The sequence below is a fragment of the Acipenser ruthenus genome, chromosome 8, assembly GCF_902713425.1.
Source record: "Acipenser ruthenus chromosome 8, fAciRut3.2 maternal haplotype, whole genome shotgun sequence".
Taxonomy (NCBI): Eukaryota; Metazoa; Chordata; class Actinopteri; order Acipenseriformes; family Acipenseridae; genus Acipenser; species Acipenser ruthenus.
The window spans coordinates 48,357,911-48,381,838 of NC_081196.1; the positions used below are offsets into that span (position 1 = coordinate 48,357,911).

General features: G+C 36.5%; 1 protein-coding gene across 4 annotated transcripts; it reads left to right on the top strand.

Annotated features, from left to right (window-relative positions):
- Window positions 1-465: 465 nt before the first annotated feature.
- Window positions 466-23,037, top strand: LOC117406838 (B- and T-lymphocyte attenuator-like). 4 transcript variants are annotated; one of them, XM_059029127.1, is made up of 6 exons: window positions 466-626; window positions 14,512-14,844; window positions 15,868-15,921; window positions 17,303-17,431; window positions 17,918-17,958; window positions 19,848-23,037. In XM_059029127.1, the coding sequence occupies exons 2-6, from the start codon at window positions 14,577-14,579 to the stop codon at window positions 20,244-20,246; spliced, it is 891 nt and encodes a 296-aa protein (XP_058885110.1). In that variant the 5' UTR covers window positions 466-626; window positions 14,512-14,576; the 3' UTR covers window positions 20,247-23,037. The 4 variants fall into 4 exon arrangements, with proteins under 4 accessions (XP_058885110.1, XP_033867068.3, XP_033867069.3 ...); XM_034011177.3 differs by lacking the exon at window positions 466-626 and adding an exon at window positions 7,653-7,790; XM_034011178.3 differs by lacking the exon at window positions 466-626 and adding an exon at window positions 7,653-7,790 and having other exon boundaries at window positions 15,871-15,921.
- The last annotated feature ends 891 nt before the right edge of the window (window positions 23,038-23,928 follow it).

Below are 23,928 nucleotides of genomic sequence, written 5' to 3' on the forward strand. Positions count from 1 at the left end.
TGTTGGGAGAGCCGTAGCCTTTGGACTTCATGTTGTATATGTTTATAACTTGTACTTTTTGTATAAATTACTTATTGCATACAAACTTGTATTACCCTTTACACTTGTAAGTCTCCTTTGATAAGGCGTCGGCTAAATAATAATAATAACTAATGTTTGGGATGTTTCTTTGAAATTTGGCAAGTATAAAAAAATATATAGGGGCCTACTGGTTTGGGATGGTTGCATAACATATATAAACAAGGCATTTACAGTGACCGTTTCATTGTAAAGTTTAACCATACATATAATACTCACAGCATTTTCAAATGTACTTTAAATTCGTGAAGCACTACGCCTCCTCGTTTCACAACGCTAGGAGTGTAAAGTGAAATTGATTCCAGCCTTATTTTTCACTTGTCAGGTGATAGGGATGTGACGTATATAGCGATGACGTATTTGAAGTTGCGTGCGCATAGACCACCACAGATAAGGCACCACGAGCAAGGTCTCCGAGCCTGCAATTATACACTCTTGAAGCTAATGTGGTTCTTCCCTGGATAGTCCCCTGCGAAGACCGTCAGCCTTGTACAACCTGGATTCGAACTTGCGATCGATGGTAGCCGAGCGCTAGTGCTTTTTACCAGGTGAGCCATTCGGGGACCCGCTCAATTTGTGTACAGTATATAATATGGATATTCATTTAAATAAACACATGAGCTTCCAGATATGTGCCTTACGTTCAAGTGCTCATAATGTTTACACTGTTCTCCTTATTTTGAATTCCTGGTCAAGACCCACCTGTTTAGACTGCACTTGTAAACATCTCCATCTATCCCTCCTACTGTCCCTGGACTTTTCTGACCTAAGCAACATGTTCTGGACCCTCACCTAATGCATTATCCATGCACTACTAATATGTCATTGTAAATAGAACTTGTTGTAATCCTATCTTGTTGCTTCCTAGTTCATATTGTATTTTAGGTGTACTATTGCACTTACTGTAAACTACACTGTATTTGAATATTAAGCGTACATTGTAACCCTGTACTGCCCCGTAACACCCATAAGTAGCCTTGAATAAAGGCGTCTGTCAAATAAATAAATAAATAAATAAATAAATAAATAAATAATATGTTTCTTGACCAGCTGAAAACCACCAGACTATCAGCTCTGTGGCTCAGATAGACCACTGCTGGATAGAACGCTACAAAAACCAGCCAATCGAATAGAAATCTGTGGGAGCAGCCAATCAGAAATGAGATTCTTAATGTTGAACAGGTTTCAGATCCCTGTGAACAAAAATAATTAGGATTTACACCATTTACGCCTATCAAAACAACCTCTCAGAACAATAGAAATGACTAATTTCAACAACAAAACTGGGAATTAAAAATAAGAAATGAAAAAGCACAATACATAATTTAGGAAGTTATCAGTTATCAGGTTTGCAGAATACAGTACCGGTGTCACATGTGAAAAGCTAATTTTAAAATGAAACGGTTTTATAAAGCATTATGTTTTTAACAGTTGATCTAGGTTATCCTTGCCCACTAAAATACATGCTGTTTGTAATTAAAGCTCTTAAAATCACAGTATTACATGTTGGTTAGAGGGAGTTTGACAGCCTGCTAATTGCATTTAACAAAACTGTATTTAGTAGCATTTTCTTTTCATGAGTAGAAGAAATAAGATACTTACAAAAAAAAAGAAAAAGCTATTAATACAGTTTTGTTAAGTGCGATTAGCGGGTTGTCAAAGTTTTGATTTGGTCCCAGCCTAAGTCGAGACAAAGGGGCCAAACACTTTGTCAAAACTGACCAGTACATACAGTAAGTGAATAAATTTATTGACAATAGTGTGGTCTGCTATACCACTGATTTACAACTCTGAATTGCTATAGGTTTTTAAATCAGGTTTTGATTTTTAATTTATTGAATGCATTTGTTTATAAATTGAAATATTAATCAACAAATTATTTTTATATAACGCCCTTTCATAGCAAAGCCATCTCAAAGCGCTTCACAATCAAAAATGTAAAAAGGCCTGCAAAACAAGACTGAACAATAAAAGAATACAAGTAAAATACAGTCCAAAATAAAAACATACATTTTGTATGATTCAGTATATACCAGATACTAAAAACAACATTTAAAAATCAAACTCGCAAATCATGCAATGAACACACTAAACCAGAGAAAAATGGGGATCAATAGAACTTACTAGAAGGTTTGTTACATCATCACTTGAGAATCAATTCTAAAGTCTAGACGATACAATACAGAATATAGTAATTGCATTAAACTTTTCCAAACTGGAATAAAGAGGAGTCATATGCTGCAGTGTTATAGCTGGCTAGCACGGTGTCACTAACACATGGACTACTATTATTATTATTATTATTATTATTTATTTCTTAGCAGACGCCCTTATCCAGGGTGACTTACAATTGTTATAAGACATCACATTATTTTTTACACATTATTTTATTTATTTGTTTACATACAATTACCCATTTACACAGTTGTTTTTTTTTTTTACTGGAGCAATCTAGGTAAAGTACCTTGCTCAAGGGTACAGCAGCAGTGTCCCCCACCTGGGATTGAAGCCACGACCCTCTGGTCAAGAGTCCAGAGCCCTAACCACTACTCCACACTGCTGCTAACATAAAATCACATACGGAGGGTAGAAAAGAGGTTTAACTTTTTATGACATTCAGCCACAGGACTTTTTAATTTGGTTTACTCAAAAAGGCAAAATAAATGTTCATTCCTCTTCTGTTTAGTTACCAGGCTTCTGGGGAAAAAAAAACAAAACAAACATTTCTGCTAAAAAGTAAAAAAATAAAATATAAAAAGCCTATAGTTGTTAACAAATCAGCATATAGGTCTGAGAAAGAGGAAACCATGTTCGTCACAAGCAGCACCTCAGAGGTTATAAGGGCAGTGAGGGTTATAATCTCATTAGCGGTTTTAAGGGCAAAACAGCTTTATGAATTATTTTGAAAGATGAAACTATTTTGGGGTGGGAAAAATATAGTCTATATATTGCTATGTAAATTCCATGTTTGACTGGTAGATTGCATAGTATTAAGATTATCAATGTTTGATTGTCAAATTATTATCCCCTACTAGGGATCAATATACCCGCCAGGGGACAGTGCTTATGTATGTCTAGAGATGTGCTTGCCCTAGTGTGATGAGGCTTGGATTACTGAACATATCATAATCTCTGGATACTGCATATGCTGTTTGTCTGTCTGTCTGTCCGCCTGACTGTCTTTCGGTATGTCTTTATATACAGGTAGTGGACAAAAAAATTGAAACACCAATGTAAAGTCACTTAATAGGGCGTTGGGCCACTGTGGTATCTCGCTCTGTGGAGTTCTCGGCGGACCGTTTTTGATGAAACTGACAGAGCGCCCCAGGTTGAAATTTGCAGTCAAATGAGCTGCAGTTGCTCGCCTGTTTTGTCTTACACTTCGAATTAATGCACGGATATCACGATCCTGGAGTATGCTCTTCCGCCCACTGTTGCCCTTTGCTGATGATGTCTTTCCCTTGGAGTTCCATGCCGACATCACCTTAGACACCGCTGCTCGTGAAACATCAGCAAGTTGAGCTGACTTGGTCACTGAAGCCCCTGCCAAACGCGCCCCAACAATCACCCCTCTTTCAAAGTCACTGAGGTCTCCTCTTGCAGCCATGCTAGCCATAATTATAGGCAACCAGGCCTGTCCAGCAGTTTTATACATGACCCTAAGTATGCTGGGATGTTATTTGCTTAATTAACGCATGAGCCACACCTGTGTGGAAGCCCTTGCTTTCTGTATACTTGGTGTCCCTCATTTACCCAGGTGTTTCCATTTTTTTGTCCACTACCTGTATATATAAAGAACATTTTCAAACTAATATTTATTTCTTGCTGAAATACATAATAAAAACTAAGTTTAAGGTTACGTTACTGACCTTTATAAAATTGTATTTTCAAATGATATTCTGCAAATCTAAATATATGGATAGGTTGACTGATGACGGACCAATCTTGTTGAACTGATGACTCGAAACAAGGTATTGTTAAGATATACTATCCTTGACATAACAAGACAACTGGGGAACTGATAATACTCCATTTCATAATGTAAAAGTAGCTATTCCCACAGGTAACACTAAAACATACAGAATCTCAATCTTTATTGTAACTGACTCCAAACAGCCTCTGTAGAGCAGCCTGTGTAATTGAAATACAGAGCAGCCAATAGAAATGCAGTATTTCATGGTTGCCCTCAGTGATCCGGTCTTCCAAATCTAACCCATTATTATCTGCAGAGGACAAACAAATATTGATATATCAAAAATACATATCTAAAAAGATATACACATATATACATACAGTATATTTATACACATCCCTCTACTATGTAGCAAGTTAAGCATAACATTATCAAAAGGATGCCCAAATTAATGGGGCAAGCGGCTTACTGATACCCACTATATACATTTCTTTCAGCTGTCAAGCCACACCACTCGCAATATATAAGTTGGGAGGCACCTTTAAAAATGAATATCACAGTGACCTTTTTGGTTTCCTTTTAATACCTTCCCAAATGAACAAGTCCTTTGTTAAAGACATTTTACAGCAGGAGTCTGTTGGTATTTTACAGCTTAGAAAATGACAAGGTACAGGTATGGCGAGGGATGATGTTACATAATGTTACATAATGTGCTTATCCTGTCATGTTCCGTTCTGTATGTGATGAACATTGCAGAGCATCTCAATACTGCATGACTAATCCAAACGTGTGGAATCTTTACAGTTGAAGTGGTTTGTCACGAGCGCAGTGTGTAAGAACAGTTCATAGCATAGCAGGTGTAGTGTAAGGGGAAACATTAATCATGAAGTGAAAGTCCTTTTAGCCATTTTCCCCCTACACATTTCCTGTCTGTGTGACCCTGGTGCTATTATTAGACATTTGAGCCCACCCAGAGAATAATATAGTATGGTGTACTGCTGTCTAAGGGGGTGTGAATCTGTAATGGCAAGTGGAAAGAACAGTGTGACACACGGTTTTGCATTTAACCACTTTATGTCATTCAACCCCCAAGGGAGAGCGAAGCCCATGTTCATAATTTCTCACACAAGTAGAGTCCATTTTAATTAGATGTGCCTCCTGATGGCTTTCAACTGATTACTTAACATCGGCATTGCTTATGTGATACACATTTGTTTTCCTTAATTACTAATTTTCATATTTTAATTTGAGAGTAAAATAAATATTATTTGTATGAAATATATTATTTCTTATAGGTGCTATTAAGCAATGTAAGTGTGTATGGTCTGATACGCTATTGTTATATTATTATTATTATTATTATTATTTATTTCTTAGCAGACGCCCTTATCCAGGGCGACTTACAATCGTAAGCAAATACATTTCAAGTGTTACAGTACAAGTAATACAATAAGAGCAAGTGATACTACAGATTAAACACTTGGCAGATTACAGTACTCTGAAGTACAGGATTAAATGCAGTAAAATAGGGGGCAGATAAGAGCAAATAAAGCGCATTTAAGGAAGGGTGATAGTGTCCCAGGGGAAAAACAGAGGAGATCTACAGGTGCTGTCTGAAGAGGTGAGTCTTAAGGAGGTGCCGGAATGTGGTCAGGGACTGGGTGGTCCTGACATCTGTAGGAAGGTCATTGCACCATTGCGGAGCGAGGGTGGAGGGGCAGCAGGCCCTGGAGAAGGTGCGGTCCAGTTGACGGCCAGCTTTGTGGGTAGGAGGGGATGGAGAGAGACAGAAGTCGAAGGAGTGAAGTAGAGGGAGGAATCCAGCAGAGTGGCTGGGGTTGGAGAGATGGATGTTGAAGTCACCTAACAGGACAGTTGGGGTAGACAGAGAGGGGAGGGAGGAGAGTAGAGTAGCAAGTTAGTTTAGTTTAGTCAGTATCACAATTACCTGTATTCTAACCAATCTGCTGATTTGAATTCTATATTGACTTTTGATTGGTTACTGCACGATGAGCTAGTGTGGGATGTATTGTTTGTTTGGTACTGAAGAAGTAAGCTACCTTGAGCCTGCACATTTTTTACCATTTTCTGTATGGTATAAAACATTGCCCTTTTATTTGAACATTTTCAACTGGACGGGCAAGACTGGCTAGCAGCAGGAATAGCGAACGATGGAGATGCAGTTAAACACCAGGAGGACTATTGTTTATAACCAAACAATAGTCACCAAACCAAGGCTATTACAGTGAAAACAAGGCCGAAGAGCACTCACATCTGCAGTACCTGAGTCCCAGGTTGAACTGAGAAGCTGTCTCCCATCTCCTCCTTCATATACATGGTCAAACTAAAACTGGCATTCAATTAGCCAGTTTAGCCTGACCACATTCTCACACGTTTGTATTTTTATTTTATTTTTTTTCTGTCCCCTCTAGTCAGGTCAGGCCTCCCATTCAAACACATACTTGTTCACATGTTTGGTTGGCATGCCTAATTGGAGGGGAGGTACATGTTTATTTACATTGTAGTGAAGGGTTTTTAAACCCGTTCCTCTCAATACCACATACTGTACAGTAAATACATAATTTACATGTGCAGGGCATCTGCCTGGTGAGAGGTTCCCATTAGGGACTGTTAGATTCTGTTTAATTTCCTAACTATTTAAATATTGATACTTTCATACACATAAGGGTAATACATTAGCTTTGTAGAGTACTGTAACAACTGACATATGTATTTAGGAAAATAATTCTAACATTTAGCACCTGGGTAATGTTTAAAAGTTATATCTTTGCTGGAGATTCTACAGGGAGAGTTGCATTAGCTCTGGCCCTCTTGCGGGTTAGGAAGGCAACATAAGCGGGGACTCTTTGTCCTGCCTGGGCTACAGTTAACTCTATTGGCTCATGGTGAGGTGAATGCAGACCCCTGCAGGAGCTGGTAGCTCTTCAACATCCTGGGTGTAAAGAGGCAATTGGCATGTTTAAATTGTAAACTGTTCTGCACGATATTTCTCTGCATTATTTTCTGAAACACGTACTAGAACAACGTTTAAAATACTAGATTGTAACTATACAGCTTATACAATGACAGGTGACAAAAAACAAATACAAAAATAATGATCATAAAACGCTCTAAAAACAGCTTTATAGCAATCCCTCGTTTGTTATAAAGGGCCACCTGGTTACAGTTTAGGGTAATGCATTACAGTGGGCTGTTGGTTTACAGTAAATGATTAATATAATAGAAATGAACAGTATGTGGTATCATTAATATAGTACCATTTTTCACCTGTTCTTTTTTTTTGTATTTACATTTGTTTACTAAGTGTGCTGTATTATAAATACATATGGCAACACATATATTTGAATAAAGCTAAAGACTGTAAAAAATAGCTCAGTCAATATTTACAGTATGTTTCTGAATTGTGCTGGCCTATTTGTGGTTCGGTAATATATTCAGTGCCTGTTCAAAGGAACGTGTCATGAGGTCATGACTACTAATTTAATGTAATGACACTCAAAACTATGTAAGAGGAAGGGTTCTGCAAAGAGGATGTAAAACCACAGCTTACTTTGAGCGGGGGAAGAAATCTGACGTAACATGTAGAAAGAAAATTTTGTGGCTTTTCCTCATTTGATACAATAGTGATGCAAACAGGCATTTCAGATTTGATCTCAATGAGTGTACACCTATCTGACGCTTCAGCATTCACAACTGCACATGGAGGGCCTGTGGCTACAAGAAAGAAGGGTTGATCTGGCCTATTTTCTATTACTTATTCTTTGTATCGAAGTCAAGGGTAAGCAATATTTATTAAGAGAGATTGAATAAGATTTCACTTTAAATATTGTGTAACTGGGGGGGGGGGGGGGGGCAGAGGTTGTATTATTGATGTTTATAGCGTGGCTGTACCCTTTTAGTATATACTGTATTATCCATGACCATAAAACACTGAATACTGGTCAATTACAAAAATGTATATAATCAATGACAAACATTGCGACTTATAGTTTACTAGCTGAAGTGCCGGGCGTTGCCCAGGGAAATTCAATATTTCAATATTTCATGACAAATTGGTGATCTTTCCCTTTCCCTTTTTTTTTGGTTTTTGCCATTTTTTAATTTTTTAAAATTGTTGTTGTTTTTATTTATTTTTTTGGTTTTGTGGGCTTCTTTAATTTGAGATACATGGCTACTGTAGTGATCCAGCAATGGGGTTACTAAATAAAGTACCCCGAGGGTACTTTATTTAGTACTTTATCCAGAATTTTGGATCCAAACATAGCCCTCGACCTTCCCCTGAATGAAAGAGGAGGCCGTGCAGAGTTTGGTTGCGCTGGCTCCTGCGGGGTCCAAATGCATAAAGGAACAGACAGGCAGACAAACTTTCTCCTTTATATATTAAGATAACCAAGAGTAGGTAGTAAAATAACTGCTGGGATTATATAGTGTTTGAGGTTCTGACTTCAGGTGTTCATAATAATAATAATAATAATAATAACAATAATAATAATAATAATAATAATAATAATAATAATAATAATAATAATAATAATAATAATAATAATAATAATTTTTAATTACTACAATGTCTTTCCACAAGCATATTATTGATAAAAAAAAACATTACTGAACATATTTACTGCTCAGTCTGTTCACTAAGAAAGGAAAGTTGATCAACACTGTGAATAGATAAATATTTATAAATAAATGTGAGAAAAAATACATTTAAATGAAATGTTTTAGATCTCTGGTCACTGGACTTATGCTGCATATTGTTGAGGTCTTAAATGACCAAAATAGAGGTACCGTCAGATTAATGGATGAGTGTGAACAACCTAAACAAAAAATAGAGGTACCATCGGATTTTATAATGTGAAACAAGTAAGCAGCACAACTATCATATTATACAACTTTTTGGGGTTGCAGAGTTTTCACTCATGTTTATAGTTTTTCAGGTATGTTTTAATTAAAACACGCATGTGAAGAACATTTCATTTTGGTAAGGTTGTTCACGCTCATCTATTAAGCCATTACCCAAGTAGATACAATGTCTACATGTTCACGCCATCATCAATGTGCTGATTTACTTTCTTCTGGTTTGTACACCATGAACACCCTGAAAATGCATTATAGTATGCTTCAGCTTTCTATTTCATATCTTCATCGAATCAGAAGTCAACAAGATGCGGTTACTTGTGGCTGCTTACAATACAAAAGTGTTCAAATAATGTACATTTATTTGAAATGCAGATAAAGGTGTGGTAAGATAGGGATAGATAGACAAAAAAGAGAAGCATTTCATATATAAAAATAAATATATACAAATACTGAATTAAAATATATTACACTGATGATGGCAGAACGTTTGTCTAAAGAATCAAGTAGTTTTCGCATTAATCCTGGATTGCCTTACCTAAAATAACATTATAGAACAAGATTAGTGCTGATTATAATCGATGACACCAGTTAGCCATACGTTTTCCTAACAAATTAATTTAATTTGCCAGTTTTATGAAAAGGGATTTAAAGTTGCAAACCAAGAGTGATGAAATGAGGAAGTAAGTGTTATTGATAAGTGAGGTTTTATCTAGAATCGCAGAAAACAAAGGCACATTTTCTATGAGGAATACAGTAATTGTTAAGGTATAAAACTAGCGAGAACAGGTCAATTGTCATTTTTGTTCTGAGCAAATTCCTTAGTTTTATACCATTCTAACTCTGAAAATAATCTTTACACTTTCACAGTTTGGAAGTGTGTTTGGGTGTGGGTGCATGTTATTGGAAATGGCTGCTTGAAAACAAGTAATGGGCCAAATATGGTTTTGCACCTGAAAGTTAGGTGGGCTTTTTGTTTTTACTGCTCTTATATTGTTTGTTTTTCTGAACTGTATGGTATTTCCACTTTGTAAAAATGTTCCTTCTTTGCATCTTATTTTTATAGACGTCTTTTCGGTTTCTAGTTTTGGTATCTGACTCATATACTGGATCAGGTGTGGGTTATTTATACTGGATCAAGTGTGGGTTATATACATGTGTTTCCAATCCTCCAGTTTATATGCAGGAGTCAATTGTCATGAGCACGCAAGCATGTTAATGTCTGGAGTTCATTTCCCAATAGCTACCAACATTGTGAAAGCATCAGAACAACAACCTTTGTGAAGTGCACTTTTATGTGTTCTCTCAGTTCTTGAAGTTCTTGAGTGTTCTTGGGTAGTCTTGACATGTCTGTGGATGTTTATAATACAATACACTGCAAAACCATTGGGAGATCACATACACATAGTAGTGCATATGTGCATGGCTGCTTTACATGTATGGCTGCTTTACATGTATGGCTGCTTTGCAAAGAACAGTTTCTTTGAATCTTCAGTAATACCGTTCTTTAATAAAATAAAGACTTTACGCCTTTAGACACCCAATAAGACTTTTTTTTTTTGTAAAGAAATCAATAAAATGCTTGAGAGAATATCAAAGGGTTTTGGGAAATACTAGTTAAAAGTACTAGTGTCATCGGGAAACACCCTCATGGACAATGTAAGCAGCATTTTTAAGTAAATACAAATTATTTATCTTGAATCTGTTTAACTTAGGGAATAGCATTTTAATGCAGTACGCATTTCTCATATGTTAGCATGTTAGTGTATTCTTTCTTAATTTACAAAGGATCTGTTTTATTGTGAAAGTATTTATTATTTTTTAACTCAAAAATATGTCTTGGACAAACTCAGTGCTCTGATTGGTTAGATCTCATGACCTAATTTCCATTTCATTGCCATCTGAGAGTGATGTTAAACACACAACATCCAGACTGGCTGTTTGTCTGACACTTCGCAATGTGTTGAATGCGCTGAGCTGTACCTTACTGTCACAGGGCATGCTGCATTGCACAATGACTGCACAGCTTATTAAGTGTTATTGCTTATCTTACTCGTTCTTAACTCTGTCTTTAATCACTAGTTTCACTGTCACCATTGCATAGGATTATTTAAGGCTTATTATCAGGGGAAAAAATACTTGGTTTGCAGAGGGTGCTAGCTACTGTAAAATTAGCATATTGTGTGCTGTTTTGTGTATTTTATGTTGGTTTTGGTTCTTACACTGATCCATCCCTACCCTCTTTAGTTAGACATTTGGTTGCATTGACTACTGTAAAACTTAAAATAATTGCCTGATCTCACATAATCGCCGGTCTCCAATACGCGCCGGGTCTGCTGCCGTTTAATTGTTTTACGGTACTTAGATTTTACGCTGGATTTTGTGGGGTGCCATGTGTAAAATAAAGTGTTAATTTTCCCAGATTTAACGTAAGTCTTGTATTTTTTCCCCAGATTTATAAATGTTGTGAAAATAAATAAATATTTTTTAAATGTGTACATTCAGATGTAATTTATAAATCTAGTTACAAGATTTAACATTTGTGCTTTCACGCGATTTGATTGGCTCTTGTAATGCTGAAATGTGCATATTTCCCGATTAGCTTTAAAAGAGCCAATCAAATCGCGTGAAAGCACAAAGCGGGCGGAACTTATTTGTATACAAACTCCAGATTTAGCACCAGTTAAATATTTAGCTAAATGTTAAATCTTGTTAAGAGATTTAAGATTTAGTGAAATATTTAGCTAAATGTTAAATCTTGTTAAGAGATTTAAGGTTTAGTTAAATATTTAGCTAAATGTTAAATCTTGTAACTAGATTTATAGATTATATCTGAATGTACACATTAAAAAAAAATATTTATTTATTTTCACAACATTTATAAATCTGGGGAAAAAATACAAGATTTAAGTTAAATATGGAAAAAATAATAATTAACGCTTTTATATTTTTACACATGGCACCCCATAGAATTCACACTACATGACTAGCAACCTTGGATCACTTTTGCGCTATTAAAAGTAGCCCAACTATGCCACACATTTTAAAGACTGTGGCCTCAAAAAGAATAAAACCATAGCATAGGTATAAAACCAACAAGTAATAACATACCTGCACCTGAAAGCATTATAATTCTGAATTGTTTCTTGCTCATTTTATTTAAAAAAAAAAAAAAAAAAAAGTTTCCTCTCAGGAAATGTACCTTTTCACTTACTTCAAAATAGTAGAATCATCATTATTGCTGCCAAGGTGACAAACCATGTTCATAATTGCTTTTCCTGGCAAACTCTCTGTAATTGTTTTTCTTATTTATTTCCTGTAATAAGACAGAAAACCCCCAGATTTGTAGCGTGACTTAAATTGTGTTTTGCATGAAAGATTCTCTTTTGTTTAAAACAAGGCAGTCCTAAAATGTCCAATAGAAGGTTGTGTGTCTCTTGAGTTTTGTCACGGCACAGATAATTGGACCGTACTTCGGATATAGATTCTTATCATGCAAATCAGGTAACCCTAGCAACCCAAGAATACACTGGAGTCAGACTGCGTATTTACTGTAAATTTACCAGGTGTGAATGCGTGGGGTAAAATCTTTAAAGGGACCTATCCTTATCTGAGAAATGAAATACAAACCCCACATGAAAGTAAGTAAAGAGTAAGTAAGTTATTGTTTGGGAAAGTCTGTGTGTCTGATAACAGTCAAACTGATAGGAAACACTGCAATAGTTCAGTTACCGAGTAACTTCCTGCAGCCTCAACAACTACCTGTAACAAATACTGCAGCAGTAAACACATTTCCTATACTCCGCATAGGAAAAGCGTTTACATATCATTAGAACAAAAATACGCTGGCAGGGTGTGCTTTACAATTCGTAAGGGAATGTGATCTCTCTTTTCTGGTCAGACTCTCACTCTGCAAGAGTAACAGATTGTGGTAGTGTTCTAGTAAATTTAAAAAAAAACAAAAAAAACGTATTTTTCAATATTGCTTTATAAGTTGTGCTTTCAAGCTCCATTTGAAAATCCCAATTGTGTAATTTAGTGAAACCACCAGAACTATTTTTATTAACATAGCAAATTGCTCTTGCATTGAGTTATTTATCACAGCATATTTTATTAGAATTATAAGAATATAGTACATAGAAAAATGCTTAGGCTTAGAGAGCGTGTATCTCGCCTTACAAAACAAGCAAATACAAAACCTTTACAAGCATAAACAATAATGAAGCTGTGAAAACCCTGTATCACTCAATTATTGATAAGCAATTAAATAACCTGCACGCCTTATCTCGGCCTGATTTCAGTCCTCTTGAAAGGATGTTTCTTCCACATTGCTCATATTAAAGCCTTATGTGAAAGAAACAAGGGCGTTACATGATATCTAAATGACACATTCCCAACAGAAACAAGGGCGTTATTTGTGACACACTGGCTATAGAACAGCCCACCTTCATTCAATGTAATATTCTCACACTACCACTTTCAGTATGTATTACTCTGCTTTTATTGAGAAGAGTGGTGACTATTGTATGAATCATGTTATATCTGTAGTAGCCAATATAGTGCAGCTAAGGTATTTTATTTTAACATTTATACCATGCAAACTGCTGGAAGCAATATACTGTATTGAGAGAGTAAGCTTGAAGAGTATCTCAACAATAATAAGAGGGAGTGCTTGTGATATATTTGAATTGCATTTTCAGAAAGCAACATGAAAGATTGATACGTATGTTGAATTCAGCTGGTATACATGGAAGAACATGTATGTGTATACTACTGGTTAAAAAACAGAAAGCAGAGCACAGTAAGGAGGTGTCAAATCAGACTGGGGTGAAATGTTTACTTGTCTTCCACCAGAGTTGGTGTTCGTACCCTTACTGTTCCTTGCTGGTGTTAATAACTCGGATCAAGACACAAACTGCAAGATTGTTAAACTTGCAAATGGCAATTACCTGTAATTGGGCAAACTTGTGGACAATTAAATTTAAGGAATGTGAAATACTGGGGATCGCTTGTGTGGTTGTGTGAGCCCAGATTAAAATCATTATAGAATACGCTTTTATTCGCATTCCCAGTTTTTCCCTTTTGAACCATTTTAAATTGCAGTCCCAACCACAACTTTTTATCTAGCAAAGTCGGAATAAGAAAGACATTACACAGTTAGGAAATTGAGATGGTGTGTTATATTTAACAGCAGTAAAGTATAATACAAAGCATAATACAAGCTCACACAATGACAAAAATCCATTATAATAATATGCAATGCATTTGGGTGAAATGCCTAGATTTGGCACAATTCATGTTAAAAAGATATTAGGTTTTTATAAGCTCCTAAAGATGACACATTTAAGTGTGAACCCGAGTTACAAACACAGGGAGGGTGTAGATAAATCTGTAATGTCAGGAGTCAAAACATTGTTTTAGCAGAAGCACCTCAAGCAAACATAAATTTAATCTCCAGAATAGAGTGCAAACAAAACAGCTCAATGTTAACAATACAATTGTAAATTCCAGTGGCTGTAATCACCCAATGAAGACAGAAGCCAAAAAAATAAAATGCAAATGTTATACTGTACTGAAGGCTTATGTTGTATCAGTAACAGATATATGATACAAATGTTTTTTTTTTCATTTGTAATTTTTAGGACAAGACTCTGCATGTTCCCTTGAAGTTCGTGTGCCCCGAAATACTGCATGGAATGTTTCTGTTATGAAAACTCTGACAATAAACTGCACAGTAAACTACTGTGAAGAAGAACCTCAAGTAACATGGTGTAAAGTACTTGGGACTGACTGCAAACCACTGAATGCAACAGTTGAAACTTCATGGAATCAATCAAGCATCCATTCAGCTGTCTCTTTCCTCACTTTCTCCAATATCTCCTCAAATGATAGCGGACAGTATCGATGTAAAGCTGTCGATGTCAGGGGAATTAGCAGTGTGGGGCATTCTATTACTGTTAGTGTTAATAACGCAGGTGAGTTTTCAAAAGATCTTTCTGATAATTAAAAAAATATTAACAAATGTATGCATCATGCTATCATTCTACTAGTACAGAATGTTCTTGATATAACGTTTTCCGTTCAAGGTAAGTAATACACTCATGGTGATGTATGCAGTATGTGTAGAAAGTCTTATTAACACTTTCAACGTAGAGCTTTATGTAATTGTTAAAATATACCACTTTCAACACACCCAAGAAGTGGGTCTATTACAAGCTGATAATTATAAATGAAAAACACTTTGATATTCATTAAAGTGTTCTTGACTGTTGGTAACTTAAACAACAGTCTAGATCAGTTTCAATAATAATAATAATAATAATAATAATAATAATAATAATAATAATAATAAATGAATCCATTCAAATACACACTGAGTTAACTCATGAGTTCAAGCTTTGTGAACAGGGCCCACTGGTGTACATCTACATATATGTACTTCTCTCAGGTTCTTTTCCAGACACTTTTCTTTAACTGAAAACAAAAACTAACTCAGTTCGGAGTACTGACTAAACACTTTTTCTTTTTTTAACCCGACTAACCAACCGGGCAGCTACTCTACTCACTTGTAATGCAAAAGAATACACGTTACACATAACAACAAGCACATTAAACAAAAGGTTTTCACACTACCTTTTTTTCCTTTTACGGCTGAACACATTCACAACCAGGCTTCTCACTCAGCAGCCCAGAATGCAAAAACTGTGGGGTTTTTATACCCTACAAAATCATGCAGTTGGCCGATTAGTCCAACTGCCAAAATAATTAAACAATTTTCACAATTAACCAACAAATAATCACATTTAAGTCTTTTCAGCCAATGGCCTTCTGGGGAATGTAGTCCTGTGCTCCACATGCACCATTGTCTCCCTGCATCTGAATACATTTTTTTCTCTTGATCTTGTGGATTCAAGAATTAGGATTCCTCTTTCAAAATTTGATTTGAAGACCGTGGTCTAATATACACTGTAAATAAAACACAGTATTCTTCTCTTTAGCAGTCTGCTGTTCAGAGGAAGAAAACGTGCCCACACCAAACATGACCACATCAGGTATTATTATTATTATTATTATTATTATTATTATTATTTGTTTATTTAGCAGACGCCTTTATCCAAGGCGACTTACAGAGACTAGGGTGTGTGAACTATGCATCAGCTGCAGAGTCACTTACAACTACGTCTCACCCGAAAGACGGAGCACAAGGAGGTTAAGTGACTTAGTCAGGGTCACACAATGAGTCAGTGGCTAAGGTGGAATTTGAACCGGGGACCTCGTGGTTACATTTCTTTAACCACTGGACCACACAGCCTCCATGATTTCTGATCCATACCAAGTAAAATTTACATTAATTAACAAAACATAAAAAAAGAATTATGTTTTTTTGTGGGGATTTTAGTAAAGGTAACACTGTACATTCTGTCTCTAATTACTGTGTATTTACATAGTAGTTACTTAGTAAATACATGTGCACTTACACATAATTACAATGTTATTATGCATAGTCTGCTATGGACTGGCATCCCATCCAGGGTGTAGTCCTGCCTTGTGCCCTCTGTGGGCCGGGTTATGTTCTGGCTCACTGTGACCAATAGGATTAAGCGGTTACAGATAATGGGTGGATGGATGGATTAGTTACAATGTACTTAACGTGTGCATCTGTTTGCACAATATATGTAAGTACACAGTTGTGTCAGACAAAAGGTTAGGGTTACTGGGTTTAGGGTTATGTTTAGAGTTAGAGTTATGGTTAGGGTTATAACTATGCATAATAACATTGTAATTATGTGTTAGTACACATGTATTTACTAAGTAACTACTATGAAAACACACAATAATTAGAGACACAATGTAAAGTGTTACAAAAAAAAAACAGCAAATGTCCATGCAGTGACAGGTACTGTATTATATATTTGTGAAATCATCTGTTAGTCATTATCAAAATGTATCAATCAACCACATTTAAGTTTGAAAAGAAAAAAGACAAAATTGCAAAACTGACAAAAAAATCAATACAGTAAAATCTCTGTTACGCATAAAATGTATTTGTTCAGATAATTACATTATTATTACTGTCCTATTTGAATCATTTGAACAATGCTGGTATTTAGATCTGTATACTTCATTCAAAATCTTACTCACAGTATAAAAAGCAACCCCGTCACATTTGTGGTTCCTATAACATTGTACAGAGCATCAGAGACCCAATTAACTTCAATGCACCAATGATAACTGTCCCAAGTGTTCATTTAGCAAGGGTCCTTTAAGAGTCACCTTTTTGAAATCAGATGCAGTTGTCAGACACCTATGATAGTTGTATTGTGTACCAATCCCCATTCGGAAACTACTTACAACCTAACTGCCTTTTTTATGAACCTTGAATATTATGAACCTTGCCAACCGAAAACATTAATGCCATGAATTTCTCTTTAGGAGCCCAGGAGAAAAAGCCTACCCCACAAAATGATAGTTGGCTGACATATATTTATATATGTGTGGGAGTACTTATCCTGATAATAATTGTGGCGTTAATCTCATTTTTCTGCATACAAGGACACAGAGGTAAGTGACATTCTACATAAACCTGTGTCCTTATAACAACGCTTATTAAAAGGTTGATGTACACAGGCAAACATTAAGTTATAAAACACCAACTTACTTATAAATATTAAAATATATTACAGATTGAAATGTAAAATAGTGAAATGATTCTATAAATCTAAAGTAAATGGTCAGTTCTGTTTCTACTCAGCCCTTTTGTCAGTTGTTGCCATCATAAATTAGAATAATTTAGTACGTTATGACACGTTTATTTTTTTCTTTCTGTCCCATACATCAATTGTAAAAGTACATTTGAATTAAATTTGAATTTGTATAAGATTATATTCAGGTCCAGGGCAGAAAAGGGTTACCAAGATATTACTAGATAGGATATTTGTGAAAAATGACCATATATATATATATATATATATATATATATATATATATATATATATATATATTTAAAACATAAAGAGGATAATCTTCAAAATTCATTTTTTTATTTAGTGACGCCCAAATCAAAAGAAGCCATGCAGAACAATCAGAAGGTGAGAGTTTTTCTTTCAACTATGGTTTTGTTATTTCCCTTTCAATTCGAAGATGACCACCAACAACATTATGTATGTGATATGCCTGCCCATTGGGTAGGTATCGCTGAGCTCTCTATACCAGAGCTGCCGATCGGCCCCTTCATGGGATGACGCACTCAGTCCAGCCCATCGAGGGATTAAAACCATCATCCGGAGGAAGCCATTTCTCTTTTTCCTTCTCAAGATGGTACTGTAAGACCTCTATGTCTAGCTGAGCGTGTTGAATTTCCCTTGCGTTCGTGCTGAAGCCGGCTTGCTACTTTCCTGGAATCACCGATTCTCTATTTCGAGTCTCTTCTTTCTGTCTTTCAGCAGCCTCCTCGCTTGCGTTGTAGGCTGCTCTGCTTTTTACTGTCTGTCGTGTGTGAGCGACTGCCTGTGCAGTCACCCCGTGATTGAGTGTCTATTTCTTTATTGGGAGAATAGAGTTCCTCCACAGGGCTAGGCCTTGCAGCATCCCTGCTGTCGAGTGATTCCCCCAGCCCCGTCTGGCAGCTAGAGTGGGCCTGTTGTTGGCTGCCACTGCGCATCCCCTGTTTCTGTTCAGGGTTGTGCTGTGGATAGCTGCAGAGCGGTTGTTACTCAGCCATCCAGCCGTGTATTCCTCCACCGGGCTATGTTGCTTCATCCCGTTGTAGAGTAGACATCACCGGCTGTGTAGGCCTCCACCGGTTCCCAGCTCTGCTGGATTGTCTTGGCCTGCCCTCTCAGTGCGCATAAAAATTTCAGTTCACCCGCATTGCCGTGGTGTCTGTTGTATTTTGTGTGCGTGTATGTGTGGTTTTATTTCACTGCTTTGCAGCTGAAAAAAATAAAAAATTAAAAAATACAAGCGCGAGTCCTCCACCGGGACCCAGCTATGTTGTGCCCCGCTGTTGAGTGGCATCCACTGGCTTGGTTCAGCCCGCCTACTTGGCACGCTTGGTCACCCGCTTGGCGTGGTGAATGTGTTTCTCCCATAGCTGAATTGCTGTGTGTGTAAGCCTTTTTTTTCCCTATTACTGCCCTTGCAGTTTAAAAGAAAAAAAACAAGAAAAAAGAAAGCAGTACATTTTTCTTCCTGCCTAATACGCTTCAGCTCCTTGAGCCTGTGCTCCACTCTGGTGTACACCACGTTGTGTGACTGCATGCAGTCCAGAACCTGGTTATCGCCACGCTGCACTTTGGTGCAGCACCGTGCGCTCCCCTGTACTGCTCTCCTATTGCCTACCGCAGCCACTCGAGCCTGTGTATCCACGGGACACGGACCCTAGGACAGCCCCTCTCAAAGCAGCGTCTGTCGCATTGGATTGTGGACACAGTCTCGATCACGTATGATGGTGCTGGCTTGCCCCCACCTGGGAGGGTAGCTGCAAAAGAGAAATGGCCTCCTCAGGATGACGGTTTTAATCCCTCGGTGGGCGGGACCGAGTGCATCATCCCAGGAAGGGGCCTATCGGCAGCTCTAGTATAGAGAGCTCAGCGATACCTACCCAATGGGCAGGCATATCTCATACATAATGTCGTTGGTGATCGTCTTCTCTTTCAGTCAGGGTTACGGTAAGTAACCTAACGTTATACTTTATGTACAGTACAAACATTTCACATGTATAAGAACAGCCAAATTAGAATAATGGAACAGCCCTGAACAGTTTTATTATTTTGTATTTTTTATCCAGAATTAGTACATTTTTATCTTCAAATCACCAAAGGAAAACACATGTATAGTTGGGCTGATTTGCCCTCTACTGCCCATTTTGAAATCCTGTAAGTAAGCACTTATTTATGGGAACTCCAAAAGTGACTTTATGTACTGTATTCAAATCAGCATGGATTTCACTATTATTTTCATTTTTTGATTTTCGTAGCATAAAACGCCTAAAGCCTCTCGCCAGTCCAGCACAGCTGCGAGTTTACCCAGTCGTCCCAGTGATCATATTAAGCCCGCTGGTCTTGCTGAGGAGTCAGTCTATGACAACGATCACCACTCCAGAACTTCTAGACATACTCGGGTATCTTCTAGCAGGGGTCGAGCTAGCAGCACAAATGAATCAGCCCCAGTGGCCATCATGATCAATCCCCCCGATATCTATTACAACCAGGAGGTTGAGGATGAAAATTGTCCCATCGTGTATGCTGCTCTGAGACACGCCTATAAAACAGAGGAAGGCAGTCAGCATGTGCGTCTATCTGCAGCATCTGAGGAACAGACAGAGTATGCTGCTATACGAGTCAAAAATGGATTCAGGACACAAGACGACGTTTGATTAGATCGATTTACTAAAAGGAGCAAAATGGCAGAATGGACTGCAGCTTGAAATAAATCAAAATCTACTTTCTCTTAAATTATCTTGTGAACTGAAATCTGAGGCTGTAAATCCATGTTTTACATTTGTTTGGATGGTGCTATGAAGCCAAATGGATGTAGATACCAGTAATTATGGAACCTTAAACACACAGAACAGTTTCAATCCAGGTACAATTTTGATCAGCCACATGGTAACAATTGTCCAATTGGTGATGGCAAAAGGCACACTGGTGACACTAGTTCATTGTTTCAATGTCTTTTGTTGATTTTTTTTTTTAGCATTGCTGTATATCTTATGATTGATTGTTTAATGTTATGGATGAATAATTCAAGAATGTTTAAAAACACAGACTAACCTACAGTACACCTACAGACAAATTAAACAGCAGCTGAAATAGGTGGCAGCCCATGCTTTGCAGCTACTTCTTCAACAGCAAGGAATGTAATCTTTTTACTTTAAAATGTACTGGTATGCAGCTACCGTCTCTGTTCATCATCTAATCTTTGCGATTGTAAATTGACAGCCTCTGTAAAGGTACTGTAGACACAGTGCATGGCATACAGTAAGTAGACCCCCTGCCTCCATATGCATGTGAATTACAGGGGTCTTAGACAGTGATTATTCTTAATAATAACAACCACATTTTCAATCTATCTGAGAACCTATCCTCCAGAATAACAGCAATTACGAAACAGAAGCGGTCAACTGTCCAATATGACTCAGATTGAGTAGAACCACAATCTGTTTTTACAGAGACCTCAAACAGCTTCAGAGTGACCAAAGCTAGAGTCATGTGGGACCTTACAGTTAACAGGCTGTATATATGTTAGTTAGTGAATAGTTACTGTTTCACCACTGATGCCACATAAAAATGAACTCTCCCTTCAAGTGAAAGCCATTTAACCTGCAGCTTCTCTTTATGCAGTCCACATTAGTATGTGTTTTATATAAATTATCCAGTATTAGATTTCATATGTTTTATATTATATACATTTTAAAAGACAATCTACAGCACAAATGGTTAATTTCAGACTGAGAAATGATAGTGTATGTTTGTATTAAATGTTTATGAATAGTCATATCATATGCTTCATAAGGAATACATCTTTCATAAATATATTTAACGTCAAAGTATTTGCAGAATTCTGTAAATTGCTTTTCAACGCAGTACATTTAAAAAATATATATTCACAAGTATGGATGTTTCATTAATTTAATACAGACTTTGTTCATTTAACCTTATTGCCTATCTGTGTTATTCATTAAAACACTACTTACAGTATTGTATACTGAATCAGGCATGAGATAAACTCTGAAAGAGGTTTGGGGTATGTGATTTCCGAAAAACTGTATTATAATTGCAAGTATCTATCCTCCCAATGGACCATACCCCCAGTCCCATGATCATCTTGTTTTCAGGTGATATACCTGTAACATCGTGTACCCTTATATTACCAGTATATTACTTTGAAGAAAACCTAGCACAGCCATTTGTAAAACACAGTATTGCCAGTTACTGGTTTGAATTTGTTTTTAACGTAACTTAGCATGCAATTGTGTCCAGGTATGTTATTAATGTGTCATCAAAACTAAACTAAAACTGACACTTTTCATCAAACCCACGATATAATGTGCCCCTGCAGATCTATATGAATAAAGGGAATTTACAAAGTATATGGAAAATCTGAAAAATTATTTTGCAGATGTTATTCTGAAGGGATTTTCCCTAATAAGCTCATTTCACTCATCCCACTCCCCAACTGAAAGCATAAAGCCCCTGTTTCCAGTGTTTGGTGAGATGAAAATGAGCACCCTGAAAAGTAAAGATTATTACTTATTCAAGGATTTACAGGTTAGAAGCGTTACATAGAATGTAATATCTATATACAGTATGTACTGGTACCTGGACACAGGGCAGGCCCTGTTATAATGCAACTCTTTATAGCGTGGAACAGGTCATAAAGCAGAATGGCTGTGGTTCACAATTTCCCCACAGAAAGTTAACATTCAACTGCATTATTTCTAGCTGAACATGTATGGTCCCAGCTATACTGTTATAATACATTGCATATTCATAAAGAAAGTGCATCAAAAATACATACATGTTACTAATGAGTTAGAAAAATTGGCATACATTTACTAGGAAATGCTGATTTTGATCAGAACTCCCTGTTGTTTTTAATTCAGCATATTGGTTTATGTTATTGAATAAATGTTCAGTGCTTCAAAAAATCACTATCTTTCCCTATGCTCTTTCCTTCCCACACTCTCTATCCCTGCCAGTATTACTAGAACTGCATGTAGAGATGAGAACAATCAATGGAGTCTTTCTTTACTGATAACTAGCCTTGTCATTGAGTTTATGAACACCATAGATTGCTATTACAGACGGTGGCAACAACACCAAGCTTCTTGGGTTTTATAACTTAAATCCTTTTGCCTTAGAGGATTAAGTTCTCTCAGTCAGGAGAAATGTGGGCTAACAAAATCAACTGAATGTGAATAGCCTATCGCACTGTATGTATACATATTTCTATGTATCACCAGGCTGATTGTATAACGTATTTGTTATATAACTGAGACCATTGAAATGTAATTAATAATGTTTTACTGCTGCTCTTATTGTAAGACAGGAGATTCTTTGAAATTGTAAACTATTGTAAATATTTATTTTGATTGGTAAAATAATGTCACATGCAATGTATAACCATCGTGTTTCAATTTTACTAACATAAGTTAATAATAAAACTATAATTGATGTAAAAAATATATATGTTTACTGAGTATAATAACCTTTTACTGTTTTTGTCATTGTGTTCACTGCATATTATCAAATTAACTGTAATCAAATATTGTACAACACCAAGTCACATTGCTCCACAAATGTCTCCAATCCCAAATCAGTTGATGAAGAATAGGTGTGATTACCTTGGCCAAATTTCTCCCACTCTCAAATCTCAGCATACCAGCAAAGAAAATAACAATACATACTATAATCAACTGGGATGACCAGGTTGTGTTGCATATATTATACATACCTCCCAGTCACTGCTTTAGACAGCTTTAAAGTCTATTTTAATTATTTCTCTAGATTTCTGTGAAACCAAAAACAAATTACTAAAGGAAGTGCTATTGAATGTGTTACCCTCAGTTACAACACATGTAGCACATGAACAATGTTAACATGACAATGACCTTGGTGCACTATTGCATAAAGTGGAAAGACTCACACAACAGTGGAAAGATCTAGTAGCAGTGTAACAACACTTCCAATATACATTTATTCCATTAGTCAGCCAAACGCACACTTTAATCACAACCTAGGGAATACAAATGTGAAGCCTAGGTCTCTTTGTTTTCGGTTTTTATTTTTTGATCATGTGATGTCCCTTTTTTTGAGCCGACTCTGTTCAATTAAACTCTTCAAAAAGTGTTGATTGTGAAACTAGGTGGTCTACAAAACGTCACAAGACTGACTCCTACTTATTTCGCCACCCACTAAAGCTAAAAGGTCAACTTTAAAATTGGAAAAAATTATGTGATTAAATAATATTTATATAAACAAATAATAAACTGAATTCAATGTGAACCTTGGAAAATGTAGGTTTGTTTGTATATTATTTTGATTCAGACATACTGA

Coding starts and splice junctions, on each gene's coding strand:
- LOC117406838 (XM_034011177.3), top strand. CDS start 7,712: ATGGAGGGCCTGTGGCTACAAGAAAGAAGGGTTGATCTGGCCTATTTT. Junction 17,432..17,917: donor CTGCATACAAGGACACAGAG/GTAAGTGACATT, acceptor TTTTTTATTTAG/TGACGCCCAAATCAAAAGAA. Junction 17,959..19,847: donor CCATGCAGAACAATCAGAAG/GTGAGAGTTTTT, acceptor TGATTTTCGTAG/CATAAAACGCCTAAAGCCTC.